The 15,476-nt window shown below is 33.1% G+C and overlaps 1 protein-coding gene across 2 annotated transcripts; it reads left to right on the plus strand.

The window, feature by feature from the left end:
- Positions 1 to 352: 352 nt before the first annotated feature.
- LOC128985072 (leucine-rich repeat neuronal protein 1-like) lies at positions 353 to 15,168 on the plus strand. Of its 2 annotated transcripts, XM_054404446.1 has the most exons (5): positions 353 to 820; positions 3,813 to 5,608; positions 10,380 to 10,488; positions 11,337 to 11,477; positions 11,695 to 15,168. In XM_054404446.1, the coding sequence occupies exons 2-5, from the start codon at positions 3,837 to 3,839 to the stop codon at positions 12,391 to 12,393; spliced, it is 2,721 nt and encodes a 906-aa protein (XP_054260421.1). In that variant the 5' UTR covers positions 353 to 820; positions 3,813 to 3,836; the 3' UTR covers positions 12,394 to 15,168. The 2 variants fall into 2 exon arrangements, with proteins under 2 accessions (XP_054260421.1, XP_054260422.1); XM_054404447.1 differs by lacking the exon at positions 3,813 to 5,608 and having other exon boundaries at positions 354 to 820.
- Positions 15,169 to 15,476: the final 308 nt, after the last annotated feature.

A 15,476-nucleotide genomic window follows, 5' to 3' on the forward strand; every position in this document is an offset into this window, starting at 1 on the left:
GGACGTCAATTTTGTTTATCGGTTTACTTTAGGTTATTAATTTTATGATTTGTTCTGTGATTATTGGTAAGGAATTCAACTGCAACCTAGACACTTGCTTCGCTGCAATTCTGGGTAAAAATGAAAAATAGTTCACCTCATGCTTCCGGTAGCAGGTAGCAAATTACGACAAACGATTTATTACTCCATCCCTCCCTCCAAAACTTGAATAAACAGCTGTGTCCGTGACCTCGGCAAAACCGTCTCCCGCCGCGCCAGCGCCAACTACAGTGAAAGAGTGAAGAAGCAGAACGGTTATCGCCGCCATTATTACACGCCAGTCCAGTCCTCAGTCCTCCAGTCCAGCTGTGCTTGGCGTTCCGTGTAGTCGACAGTCGAGTCGGTTTCTTTTGTTCGTGATCAAAATCGTCATCTGGAATCTGAGTGAATTTGTCGTTCGCGTTTTGTCAAATTTAACTCCAGTGAATAAGTGATCAATAAATAGTGTGCTAAATTAGTGTTGTGAGAGGTGCTTAATTTAGAACCAAGAATCAAACAACAATCACAAAAACGGTACCATTCAATTACCTACTAGTCTCAATAAAGCAAAATAAAACCCCTCCTAATTATTATCTATCCTTAACTGCTATCCTTCTTGAAGCATTCGACGTTCTGTCACTTCTATGGAGCATCTCCTAGGCCTACGTAAAATCACACTTTGGTTATGTTCTCGGAAGTATAGGACTGGTCTGATTTAAACCATGCTGGTTTCGTCCATGATGACAGAAATAAGTTCATACGAGTCCATGAGTATTTGGCATACAAAATTTCCTTTTGGAAGGTAAGATTTCATAGGAATCTATTACTTTCTTAAAACATAAACTAGGGTAACATAGGTAAGGGTCATCACAACGCAGTCAAGGCTAATCCCAGTAAAAGACCAAATGGGCTTGGCCATTATCAAACGTAGGCCTACTATAAGAACCTTAAGCTTACTTTTATTGTAAGGTTAACACTTGGTGAGGGGTTTTTTATAGACCTAAGTTATTGCGTTGTTTGTTGAAGTTACAATGCAGTAACTTAACCTAAGTTTATGCAATTGCAAATCATAGTCTCAGGCTGCGTCTACTGTAATGACCCTTGCGATAAACAGACCCATTTTTTTGCGAGAAAGGACGGCTTGATAAATAAAAGTGAAATAAGTTAAAGAAAGGGCAGGGTTTCCTCACTGCACTAAAACTTTAAAAAAACTATGTCCTCTTCATTAAACATCACGAAGAATTCTAAAAGACCTACCCTAAGTTAATGATAGGCCTAATCATAATTTCAACCCTATGTAAGTTTCACAAAGTCAGCCTAACTTGATGCAAAACGTTGAAAATATCACATTCTTTGATTGTTGAAACTTATTTTAATATAAAACCTTAGAATTTAAAAATGACTCAATCCGTATCCAAATAAACGTAAGCAATAGGCCTAAATAAGTTATCCCACCCTCAAATGCATTTGCCGTTAGGCTATTATTTTATACAAAACACCACTGGGGTGGTTACAAAAGAAGTTCAATAGTTTTTTGTTAGGTAGGCCTAGCCCTGCCATTCGGCATTTTTCACTAAAATTACCGTTGTTTTACAGTGGAATCTAGAGTTAAGTAGGCCCTAATAACTGTTTTTTTTCCTCTCTGGATCATAGCCTTCTGGAATATCTTTCAACTAAACCAATAGGTAGAGTTAGTTAGCCATCAAGACATTCCAGGGCGCTGACATTTAGAATACCTACATAAGGTAACTTAACCCTCCGAGTGTCATGCGTCGCTGCAGCGACTCACGAACACTGTTTACGGCGAAGGCTCTATGACTGACAAAATCGGATTGAACTGGATCGAGTTAGGTATCGTTCTTTTCGTTAGATTCTAAGCTTTCTCCAGAGGTCTGTCTCTAAGCGCTTTATGTTCTCCGAGCCGATCGTAATTGTAGCAGACAGCTGACGTGCGTATTTGTAAACAGGTTAGTTAACCTCGGACCGATGACTGATGTGTTTTATTATGTTTATCATTGTTTTAGTGTTAAAAATCAAAAGTAGTGATATACGTGGTGCATTATAAGAAGATTTAAGTGATTTTGAAGGGCTGGTTGATGATCCTGAAGAAGTAGGTACTTAGTGATATTGATGTAAATTATCAGGCAGATTCCTAGCTATGGTTAGGCTATGCATTCTTAGCTAAACGCTATGTACTGAAATCTGTTTTTGCCCATAACTTATTTATTTACAAATCTACTTCCTTTTATTATTATATATTTGTAATCCTCATAAAATTTAGAACAAAGTGGCTATTTTCAAATATTTATAGGCCTATAATTAATACAATTTCATTGAGCGCAAACTTATTTTTTTTTTCCAATTTTTCCAAAATAGTTTTTATTTTTACCTAAAAAATTGTTTTTGAAACAAATATTCCTTAGGTTTTATGTATGATATTGAAGCCCATGATTTTCCAAACAAAATGGTATATAGAACAGTAGAATTAACATTGTTTTAAGCTTTTCAGATCCGTTTTAATAAAACCTTGCAAATGTGCCAAAAATAGGCGGACATTAAGGCCTAAACTATGGACACTCGGAGGGTTAATCTTACTTTTACAAATCATGTAAAAAATTATAAGTTTTCCTGTAAACAGAGGAGTAGTGGGGCGGGAACGCAATATTTTAAGGGTTATTGTACCGGTACTTAATAAGCTAGGGTTTAGTTATTTTATGATCGGAGAAAACATTATCTGTAAACCTACTGATAATATCTTAGTCCTACAATTCGGTCAGGTCAGGTGATTTATTCTTTATATATGCTATCCTGACACTAAGCCTACTTTTAAGACACATTTCAAGCTAACAAAACTCTCAAGATAGTTTAAATAAGTGTAACTTTAATACCCTGTTATTGTTAAAAAGCATCTATTGATAAAAATTACATGTTTTTAAACATCACAAAACACTTTAAAACCCCCAACAAGCAAGAGTATAATCAAGTAGGTAACAGTACCGGTACACATATTTTTCAGAATTACATTGTCTCTTTGACCAGAAATGTTCTCCATTTTACTGCAACATGTTTTTAATATATGCCAAATCATTAATTCAACCCATTTTAAGATGTACCAGCATTAATAAACAAATTACTAAACCCATTAAAACTGTGTCCATTTAGAATTGCAATGCTGGTGGAGCTGCCTACGAATTGACACTCAAAGCTCTCTCCGAGTACTTAAACACTGTTTAACACACGGTTAGCATTCTGGGTAATAGTAGTATGTTTTCTGTGCCCTCAAGCATAAGCTAGCCTACTGTATACTATCTGAACTTTTAAAGTGTACTCTTACAGGAACAGATTTTGATTAGGCCTAGGTTACTTCAGTTGTCTGTTTTGCTTTGCAGTGTAATGTTCTCTCTTAAGATTAAAATGGTTAATGAGTCGTACAGCAGTTAGGATAAATTATAGGCAGCTACAGAGCCTATGCAGTTAAAATGCAAAAATTTCAAATTACAAGGAATAAATTCAATATGGTATCTAACAAGCATATTAATTTTGTATTAGGATCAGTTTCAAAAGTTAACCATTCAATATGTGTCGTACTATATTGCTTGGAAAGGTTAGTGCATATACAAAATTTTAACACCAGGCTTACAATTAAATTATTTTTGTACAATATTGATTTGTTCAAACAAGCTATAATATTTGGTGTAGGGCCTATAGAATCTAGGCCTAATTTGTGATTCGATGGTTTGTTTATTTGTCTAAATGTAGCAATCACAATACTAATGTGCTAATGATGCTTTCAGGTGATGTTTAAGTGAAAACACACAATGCAGGTAGCAGAGACTGTTCCGCTACTGCTGTTGAGTGCGTTTGTGTGTTTGTGTGCGAGTGCGGTGGAGCATCATACTCGACATTCTGTTCCTAAATATCTAACTCCATGTCCTCATTCTTGTCAATGTATTATAATAGACCATTACACAGAGACTGTTGACATAGTATGCAAGAACCGGCCCAGCAACGGAATAAAACTACCTCCATCTGTTACAAGTCTTGTCTTCGAAAATGTCTCAACTCTGTTTCTTCAGTCATCTAACTTAGTTCCTACATCGTCCAGCGGGTCTGAGATGATCAAAGTAGTTTATACACAAAGTGAAATCAAGGGAATTAGTCAGCATACATTTTCAAAACTTCCTTATTTAGAGCATTTAGATTTGAGTAGGAATTTCATATCAGAGATACCCTTATTAGCTTTTTCCCCCTTATCTCGTTTAAGAGTTCTCGATTTATCTAACAATAATCTATCGACACTCCCAAATGACATGCTCGAAAATCAATTGTCTCTACGTGAACTTTACATATCAAAGAATCAGTTAGAGGCCATGCTTACGGAAACCTATGCAAACTGCAGTGAACTTCAAGTGCTTGATTTTTCGCACAACAGAATCTTAGATATTTCCGAAGACGTCAAACTTAGTTCCAGTTTGATCACCCTCCTTCTCAATAACAATAAACTGAAATCAGTTCCGATTCAAATGTTCACAAATCTGGAGAATTTAGAAATACTAGACTTGGCAAACAATGAAATACAATTTATATCAGATCAATTATTTCATAAACTGAAATCCTTAGAAAAATTGGACCTTCAAGGAAATCGAATAGCAGAAATACCGACTGATAGCTTTAAAGAACTGATTCACTTGCAAGTATTAAACATAAGTAAAAATCCGATTGAAAATTTGGATGATGAAATGTTGCAATCTAATTTAGAACTTAACACACTAAGTTTCAGTGAAACTCTTATAAATAAAATTAATGCCCGTCTTTTAGCGAAACTTAAAAGACTGAGAGTCCTAGATGCTAGTCATAATTATCATCTAGAGACGATAGAAGACTTCAAAATTAGCTCTAGTAATCATTTGCAGTTCATCGATCTCAGAAATGGAAACTTAACAAGTTTGCCAATATTCATTTCTCATTTGCAAGTGGTAGAACAATTGAGGATTGAAGGTAATCCTTGGAAATGTGACTGTAGATCTGGATGGTTTATAGAATGGCTTCAAAATCATGAGCATTCCGTGAACACAACTCTCACATGTGACGGTTCAGAGAATCTTCCAGACAAATTGATATCCCTCAACTGTGAACCACCACAAGCGATCAACGACACAACAACAGAGGTGTTAGAGTTCAGGTCATCTGCAATGCTCACGTGTCTGTTTAATGGTGAACCAATTCCATCCATTACTTGGGTGACACCGTCCGGGTATATCTTTCACTACTATCCCAAAAATGCCACAGACATTTTCTCTAGTCATCCTCGAATCCATCTTTATGATCTTGAACCCATCGTTGAAAGTAGAATACAAGTCATGAGCAATGGATCTTTGCACATCCAAGAAATCCACCGCCAGGATGCGGGAATATACACTTGCATTGCCATCAACCCTGTGGGAAATTCAACATCGCACATCGTGGTGACTCTCGACAGAGAAACATTTTTCCACATAAAACTAATGTGCATCATTGTAGGCGCCTCATGTGTTATTGCAGTTCTCTTGTGCACAGCCATTGGTCAGATTATCTACTGGATATGTAAAAAGTAAGCACCCTGAGTTACCGTACTTAGTATAAAAATATAGCAGTATAGTTTCTACATACCAATTTGATAATTTTCAGGCAACAAGTTACCCAGCCGCCGTTGACATAAGGTGTTAAAAAAACATAATTAAAAAAAATGTAGGTTGACCTGAAGTACTAAAAGCATGTTCAATGGGTAATACATTTTTTTACCCACACACGTGGAATTAGATCATTTTGAACAAGTTTCACTTTTCTCGTTAAACTACATTTAATGAAAAAAATGTAAAGCTATTAATTTATGGCATAGAACGTTTTAGTCAAGATAACATTTTTTCTCAGTATTTAAAATATGTATAGATGTTATCAAAATAACAATAAATTTATTCACTAAATATTCACAAGCACAGCTACTTACACAATTTAATTGTGTTTAAAAGAAATATTTATAGTCCAGGCGCTAAACGGGTTGAGTATGCACTGAAAGTCTGACAAAATTTGACTTTTGATTATTGTTGGGGACATCTAGTAGATGAAAAAAATCGATGATGTCGCATTTCTAGGGTGGTTACAACTCGGGGGGGAGGGGGGGAAGTTGCGCGGGTCATCGGTTTACGTTTCCACGTCTAACTCTCAAACGGTTAATGATAGAAAGGTGAATTAAGCGTCTATCTACGCCTAAATATATTGTCTTTTAAAAAGGTTATTACAACCTTTCTTCTATCTCTTATACTTTAGGCGCTAATTAACATGTATTGCAAAAGATAAAATTTAAAAATACTTTAAAATGAAATATCGGAAATATTGCGCTTGTTTAGGGCATGTTACAAACTATTTATGGTTAGAAAAACTAACAAGTAGTACAACAACAATAAGTTTAAAGAAATCCGTGCAAAAACCACAGAGCTACGTTGATTTCAGTAAGAGTAAACGTGGAAAATTCGTAGTAGTATCGAGGCGCGCATGGATGGTACACGTAGCCCACAGTCAATATAGGTTTGATGTTGTAAGTAACTATGGGAAAGCTGAATTTTTCTATGCTGTTAGACCATATTGAGATTATCATTTTCCCGAAAGTCAACACTCCCCCCCCCTTGTGCTTTCCTCTAACCCCCCTTTTTAGATAAATTTACAGCCTCTTAGCAATTAAGCTATAACTTTAAAACGGGTAAGGATAATAATGCAATATTTTATTAATCATTTTGCGTTACGATAATCTACAAAAAGAATTATTAGGTGAATAAATATTTAAAAAGAATTATTATAGATTTCTGAAGAAGAAGAACAAGAAAATGTGTTCATTGTAATAAAATATCAATAAAGTGTTTTTTTTTATTTAAATGCAAAGAACAATGGTCAAAGACCGTCTGTTTTGTGCTAGACATACTAATTTTAAAATATTTTAAAACAGTTTAAAAAAATTCCATGAATCACATACAATTATTCATAAAATAAACTGATTTCCACTACAGAACATACACAAATAGCACTACATACTAATAGATCAGATAACAATTGAATGAATAATAAAATTTAAATGTAGCCGACTGAGAATCTGAATTTTTCCTACAAACAGTTAATAATTCATAAAACAAACCTGTTACTTTTATAATTTACTTTGATAGATACTTAACAAACAATATTTTATAATTTTTTTAAATTACATAGATTTTTCCGATTTTTGTATTGATATCTCAATTCTTAAATTTAATAATTATACTCCATTATCAATTCCCACCCTTTACTCCACGCCTCTTTAAGATAATTTCCAAGTGCCCGCCAATCTTTGCCATTTAAAAATTCAAAAAAACTCATATTCATTTAAATACTTGTTAACTTGTTAGACCAAAATTGACGTATCTTTTTTTAAATTGGACATTCTGCTATAAAAGGGTACACGTTTCATCCCGGTTGAGATTACATTGTGACCATACATAAATTTTATTTTTTAGATTATATTAACGTTATGTAGCTCATTCAGTACATATACAGACTGTAGTGGATACATATGAATGAATATCGTGCATTTGCTGTACGTCAGAGCCTCATTTTATTATACAGGGTGTATCACCTAAAGTGAACCAATAGATAACTTTTTTATTATGAGATATAGGGTTAACTTCTTATGGGACACTACCCTTTATTTTAAGATTTTTTTTTGTGGTTTTTAATTTTAAAAATATGTTCGCCATTTTCCAATATGGCTGACAACTTTGTTAGTCCTATGGAATACCCTGTATTTTATGATTGTTGTAGAATGTAAACGCACAATTTTTAAACCTTTTTATTCTTGACATTTTTCTCTAAAGCTACTTGTTTAGGAGTTACGTCGAAAAAGAAATGGTTTGTGAGTACATCCTGCATCCTGTAGCTCATAAACGATTAAGTTTAAGAGCGGAAATACAAAGAATAAACAAGTTTTCAAATCACATCTACATGAAAAAAAACCATAAAATAAATTGTTCCAATATCAAAGTAAGTTAGCATTTTTGAAAATGGTGGCCATTCGTAACCATCCCTAAAAACGTGTACCCTTTTATAGCAGAATGTCCAATTTAAAAAAAGATACGTCAATTTTGGTCTAACAAGTTAACAAGTATTTAAATGAATATGAGTTTTTTTGAATTTTTAAATGGCAAAGATTGGCGGGCACTTGGAAATTATCTTAAAGAGGCGTGGAGTAAAGGGTGGGAATTGATAATGGAGTATAATTATTAAATTTAAGAATTGAGATATCAATACAAAAATCGGAAAAATCTATGTAATTTAAAAAAATTATAATATATTGTTTGTTAAGTATCTATCAAAGTAAATTATAAAAGTAACAGGTTTGTTTTATGAATTATTAACTGTTTGTAGGAAAAATTCAGATTCTCAGTCGGCTACATTTAAATTTTATTATTCATTCAATTGTTATCTGATCTACTAGTATGTAGTGCTATTTGTGTATGTTCTGTATTGGAAATCAGTTTATTTTATGAATAATTGTATGTGATTCATGGATTTTTTTTAAACTGTTTTAAAATATTTTAAAATCAGTTTGTCTAACACAAAACAGACGGTATTTGACCATTGTTCTTTGCATTTAAATAAAAAACACTGTATTGATATTTTATTACAATGAACACATTTTCTTCTTCTTCTTCTTCAGAAATCTATAATAATTCTTTTTAAATATTTAATCACCTAATAATTCTTTTTGTAGTTTATCGTAACGCAAAATGATTAATAAAATATTGCATTATTATCCTTACCCGTTTTAAAGTTATAGCTTAATTGCTAAGAGGCTGTAAATTTATCTAAAAAGGGGGGTTAGAGGAAAGCACAAGGGGGGAGGAGTGTTGACTTTCGGGAAAATGATAATCTCAATATGGTCTAACAGCATAGAAAAATTCAGCTTTCCCATAGTTACTTACAACATCAAACCTATATTGACTGTGGGCTACGTGTACCATCCATGCGCGCCTCGATACTACTACGAATTTTCCACGTTTACTCTTACTGAAATCAACGTAGCTCTGTGGTTTTTGCACGGATTTCTTTAAACTTATTGTTGTTGTACTACTTGTTAGTTTTTCTAACCATAAATAGTTTGTAACATGCCCTAAACAAGCGCAATATTTCCGACATTTCCTTTTTGAAGTATTTTTAAATTTTATTTTTTGCAATAAATGTTGATTGGCGCCTAAAGTATAAGAGATAGAAGAAAGGTTGTAATAACCTTTTTAAAAGACAATATATTTAGGCGTAGATAGACCCTTAATTCACCTTTCTATCATTAACCGTTTGAGAGTTAGACGCGGAAACGTAAACCGATGACCCGCGCAACTTCCCCCCCTCCCCCCCGAGTTGTGACCACCCTAGAAATGCGACATCATTGATTTTTTTCATCTACTAGATGTCCCCAACAATAATCAAAAGTCAAATTTTGTCAGACTTTCAGTGCATACTCAACCCGTTTAGCGCCTGGACTATTAGGGAAAAAATGATTTTACGGTTTTAACATAACAATTATTTACATATTACACACAAGAAGACTAAAAAAATAAAAAATTGCCCTTTTGGAAACACAATTAAGTTAAAATAGTTATGCTAACACTAACATTATGTATAATATAAAGTTAGAATTACTAGTTACGTAAAATTCAACATAAAATAACACAATTTTATGCTGCCTACTTTAATTATAACAAACTGTTTAAAACTCAGCTTTAATCCTGATTCTCAGCTAAAAACTTTGTTTCACTTAATAATGTAATATAATGTTCTCCGCTGTTTATGTTCTCTGGTGTCAACTATATGAAAATTGGCTGAATTTTTGAAGATCCAAGTGTATGAGGTATTCATTAGAAACACCACCCACAATCATTCAAATCTGACTTACTTCATCAGGCGTTATTAAGTAAGTAATCATTCAGTATCGCTTATCATATACCACGCCTGAATCATCATCATCCAGTGGATTTGAGCTTCCCCTTCGACAAATTTTGAAACTAATCAAACTCGTTGGCGGTTAAGACTCCGCTAAATCGTTGGACTGTCAAAGTCCACGAGACTGCTGCTTCAATATTGTGTCTGGATTCTTTCAGACATTCAAAACTCCATCATATGTTTTTTACAAAAACGTAAGGACATGATTGATTTTTCCACTATATTATGAAAGAAAAGTAATTTTTAAACATTATGCATTGTCGAATTGGGATAGAAAGATCTTGTAAAGAGCTTTTAAAATTAACAATGAAAACCCCGTGTTGTACTAATTATCATGTAATGTATAATGTGAAAATGTTAAGGTGCGGACTTGTAGAAGAGAGAGGAAAACAACTGATACAACTACGAGAGAATATCGAAACCTACAAATCACAGCAACTTGAAAGCCTCAGACAAAACTACACTCAACAGGTAATGATGAAAGACCCCATGGTCATTTAGAAGGAGTATTTGTCACGTTTTAATATCATCAGATCAGCAATTTTTCACAATTATTGACTTGATGACGTTACCCAGTCTTTTTAACTCTGTTATTCTTTTAGGCTTAAAGAAACAACAGTGAAAGGACGGGGAAGGCTACAACTTTACTCTTCACATTTACGTTCTATTAAACGTGATGATTTTATGTGGAAGTTGTTTACATTTTTCAGAAACAAAAGCAACAACATTGATAATGGCCAACAGTTGAAGTTTGTAGTACTGAGTCAGAACTGCCTTGAATGCTGGATGTTTGCATTTCAAATGCATTTTCATTTACATGATTCCTAGGTATTAAGATTCAAGTGAGATTAGGGGCTTTGGGGACTTGTTTAATTTCATCAGTTAATTTTCTAGGATAGTTAAAAGGTACATTTTGATTGGCTGTATTCAATTAATAATTTATTACTTTATTAATCTGTTGTACTGTTTCAAGTTTTAACAGCTCTTCTGCTTAAAATCAGGTCAGTTTTTAAATATTGTATTTGATTTTGTAAATTAAAATTTTAAATGTATTGGAAAGCTATTTATGATAAAGGCTTGTAATTTCTAAGACAACAATTTTGTACAAATTAGCCTACATTGTTATGATAAAATTTCTTCCTTTCACTGCTTCACTTTGGAATGCCCTTCTGTTTGATTTGGTATAGATTACATTTATTTTAAAATAAAAGACAGTTAAATATCTGAGACAGTCCTGTAAGTGTATAAATCATTGCAACTTTCACAAAACGTGGGAATATGAGATTAAGCTTTTTACAATTAAAACTTAAATGTTTTAGGTACATCGGATTAAAGAGAACTGCACGCAGCAAGTGGAATGGATCCGAGACAGCTACCAGTCACAGGTGAAGCATCTCAAAGACTTTAAGCACTACGGCTCACACCAGTTTTCAAGTATGAGGGATCAATATTATGACCAGGTAACTATTTCAGACTAAACATACTATCAGTAATGGATATGAGTGACATTGATGATCCCAACAATGTGGTGTCATTGTTATAGCTATAAAATTGAAGATGCATAGTGATTTTGCTATCCAACCAAAGCTTAAGCCGCCAACTGTTTTTACAGCTTATTTTCATGTTATAACTATAAAATGATTTACGGTAATATTGTATGACTGATGTTTTTCTCAGATGAAGAAAGTCAGGGACTACTCGACGTCACAGCTGGGCTGGGTCCGAGAGAACTACGTGTTCCAGAGGAACCGAGTCCAGAAGTTCAGTTCGCACCAGGTGCTGCGGTTCCGAGAATCATACAAGTACCAGCAGCAAACGCTCAACAAGATCCTAGAAAATCTTCCCAATCTGCATCTGGACAACTGTAGAGGCAGCTCATGCGGAAGATCAGAAACATCCATGTTCACAGACCCGAAAGAAGATTTTCATGAAGAACTGGTGGATATTCAAGATATCAGTGAGTACGTTAAGACTGAACTGGAACAACTGACTGATCCTGCAGTGCTAGACGAAGGTATAGATGCACAATCCGTGTACTACACTCCGTCCGAACTGTCTGATGGTCCTCAGTCTCCTGTGAAGGAGATGCTACTCCGAAGACAACTACAGTACTCCATAACACCTGAGGCCTACAGTCCGGATAACCCTCTAGATAGGCCCAGTACCTCCTACTCCACGGTCCCCTGGCTGCCAGACAGTCCCTGCCATGTGTTCCACAGTTCCCAGTCCGGGATACAAGTTCCCCAGGGAGACGAGGAGTTCCAGGTGCCTCGCACGCTTCAGTCCTCCACTAGTCTCCCCGAGATGCCGCAGCTGTGTGACGATGACAAGACGTTTCCGTCGGTGCCCGCGACCTCGCACGAGACAGCTCTCTAGTGCCAAAGTGTAAACTGTTGAGTGCCCTGTAATATTTTTTATGGCTGTGATAGCTTTGTTCCAAAAGGTGACCTGTGTCTTCAAAGTTTCTTGTGTATGGGTTAGGAAGATTGCTCAAACATTGGACTCGTAGTTGTATCATTTCTTTCTCTCTCTCATCTGCTCTCCACTTACCACCTCTCATTTGTCAGAAAAGTATGAAATTTTCAAATTAAAGTTAAAGTTTTAAAATTATTTTACAAATATATGTATGAATAAAAAGTTTTGCCATTGTGTTAGTTATTAGGAAATATATACAGCTAAACAAAGTGGTGTTTTAAGTCTTACAAAAAAAATTAAACATACAAAAAACGGCTGAAATTAAGTTTATTATTGCCATTAAGGTAGATATGACATTATTTAATTCATGTATAACATTTTGATTTACATATACCGCTTAGATTTGTATACATAATTTGTTAATGGTTATTGTTAATTACTTCACATATCTTTGTTATATAGTGATGTACATATTTGTTTACGAATAACCATGAATGTGTAATAAATGCTGTATTATAATAACTCTTTTTTTTCTATAGGCCCTAATTTACGTGCCTTTTTTTGTCTTTTTAAAATACAAAATTATTATACAACATTATTCCTATTTTAAAATTAATTTAACGTTATTTGGTTTAGTTGTGAATTTTGTATATCCATTAATGTCATTATTTTACATGCCGTACCAACAGGAAATTATTTGTATATATTGATATTTTTTTAAAACAATATTACTACCTGGCTTGATGAGATTTAGCCATTCAGGTAGTACTTGTGATCAACAATTCACCATGTACTTAAAACTGAGTTTAATTAATTAAAAAGTCTATCCCTTGAAGAAATAAAATTATTATTTTTTATTGCCATATTTTCTTGGCACTTTTTGAATGAAAAAAACATTTTAACAATAGAGATTTTGAGCAATGTTCAAATATTTATGATCGATTAAACCTAATGTTTATTTGCTGTTTCCAATGTTTCCTTTATTTGTTATTTGCAGTTGTCAAAAGAGAGATTTTTATGTATCAGTGAATTAATATCATCTAAAAACTAATAGCAACATATTTAAAACATTCACTATATTTAGTATTATTGATTCTAAATTTTCTCTGATTACAAAAATGTCTTTAGTAGTTTATTGAAGTATTGTACTGCAACAAAAAAAAGTCAGCAATGGTTAATTTTAAACCTTGAATGCATTTTATACAACTGAAATAGCCAATGATCACTTATAATTTAGAAATAGGCCTAGGTAAAGAAAATAACAACACAAGTTAATTGCAACTGTATTGCACTATAATTTGGAGTAAATCTATACAAAATAATGCCATACAAATTTAATAATTAAACTATGAGCTATGGATAATACTATGAAACTCATAATATGTAGTGTTTTAAAGGAAAAAATTACAATAATGTTTAAGTTCAAATAATGTAATGTCATCTCTTATATATTTCAATAAAGAAATAATTCATTGAAGCACTAGTAGTAAAAGTATCACATTTTCTAGCAAACTTAAACCTACATTAGAATTAGAAAAACTGTATACATTAATAGGGATTGTTTTGTTTTGAAATCTTTACTCACTGAAATTATTTCTGTGAGCTAAACTTTAGGAGTGTAATGAATACTTCTATAGGATATTTACAGGAAATGACGATTCAGTGTATGAAATTGGTAATTGATAATATGGGCTGATTATTAATTTATAATTGTTTTGATTTCCATAATATGATAAAGGCCTAAAACAATTTATAGGCCTATTGATAACAATTTATCGTCAAAATTGGTCTCAATTAATAATTAACAAAATATTTTATAAATTTAAGAATTCAAATTTTCACCTGCTAGCCTAGCTAAATGATTTTTAAAATTGTCATTTTAATTTAATCGGAAACATGTTTTTTTTAGTAAATATATAGTCTCTGCTTCTTTACATGGCCAGAATCTAAATTTAGATAAGTGGTAAAGTATTTTAGTTTTCTTTTTATAATAATCAGAACTTTCACATTTTAATGAAACTAACACAGAGTATGAAACTTTAAGTAGCCTATCATTTATATTTTTCAATCTCTGAAATAGATATACCTATATGAATATAAGGTTGTATTTTAATAAATAAATGCAATAGTTCATTGCACTTATCAAACTGCTTATGTAAAAACCTAGCAATTCATCTGTATTTTATTGCTTCTGGTATTAGGGTAGATGCCATGTTGGCAAATCCAACAAAAGTTATGACTGTTTTACTTTTGATTTATATAACTAAATCGCTGGGTTAAGGTAGAACAAACTGTCAGGGCAACGTCTTGAAACATCGGCGTCCCTGATAACTGGCCACCATGAAAAATAGTCCTCTCCGGCATACAAAAGTGTCAATCAGCAAGTTTGACTTTTAATACACATTTTCTAAACAACAATGTGATTTTGCTGCAAAAGTTTAGCATAAGAAAAGTATCAAATATTTTAGGTTAAGATTACATAGGAGTTAGTATTTCAAATGCTCTTCTATTTTCTAACTATGGAAAGAAAACCACACAGAGATGTGATTAATTGGTGGCCATTTAGAAGGAAGGCTAGTGTTTATTCATTATAAAACTGAGTTAATTCATAACAACTGTTTGTAGATAGATTGGTGGTAACTTTAATGTGACTTATTTATTTATATTATTTTGTGTCCTTTTGTTCTGTGAATGATTATTTGTACAAATGCGTAATAAATCTTTGTTGCTCTAAAATGTGTGTATTTTGAACTCCACAATTCTATTAATTTAATGTTAGTTTTCTGATGTTAAGCAGAAATGAATTTATTTTGTATACTTTCAACTTATTATTATTAGTGGTCACATACAAGTAAAATATACTAAGATATGTGAAATAGATAAGTTTAAGTAGCACGCTTATGAAATCATCAAACGAGATTTTGCTAACTGTACGTTATTTTTTATGGGAAAGGATGAGGGTTGTCTGTTAACTAATATAACCATCGAGTAGTAGACTTGACCGAGCAAGCTAGCTCGAATTTGACACCAGCCCCTAGTTCTTT

Source organism: Macrosteles quadrilineatus, unplaced genomic scaffold (genome assembly GCF_028750875.1).
Source record: "Macrosteles quadrilineatus isolate MER2022 unplaced genomic scaffold, UCM_ALF_1.0 Scaffold_2__2_contigs__length_208266976, whole genome shotgun sequence".
In the NCBI taxonomy this organism is placed as follows: domain Eukaryota; kingdom Metazoa; phylum Arthropoda; class Insecta; order Hemiptera; family Cicadellidae; genus Macrosteles; species Macrosteles quadrilineatus.

What these genes read in the sequence shown, in the direction of transcription:
- LOC128985072 (XM_054404446.1), top strand. Translation starts at nt 3,837, where the DNA reads ATGCAGGTAGCAGAGACTGTTCCGCTACTGCTGTTGAGTGCGTTTGTG. An exon ending in GACAAAACTACACTCAACAG is followed by an intron (nt 10,489 to 11,336) that starts GTAATGATGAAA and finishes TAAATGTTTTAG; the next exon opens with GTACATCGGATTAAAGAGAA. An exon ending in GGGATCAATATTATGACCAG is followed by an intron (nt 11,478 to 11,694) that starts GTAACTATTTCA and finishes TGTTTTTCTCAG; the next exon opens with ATGAAGAAAGTCAGGGACTA.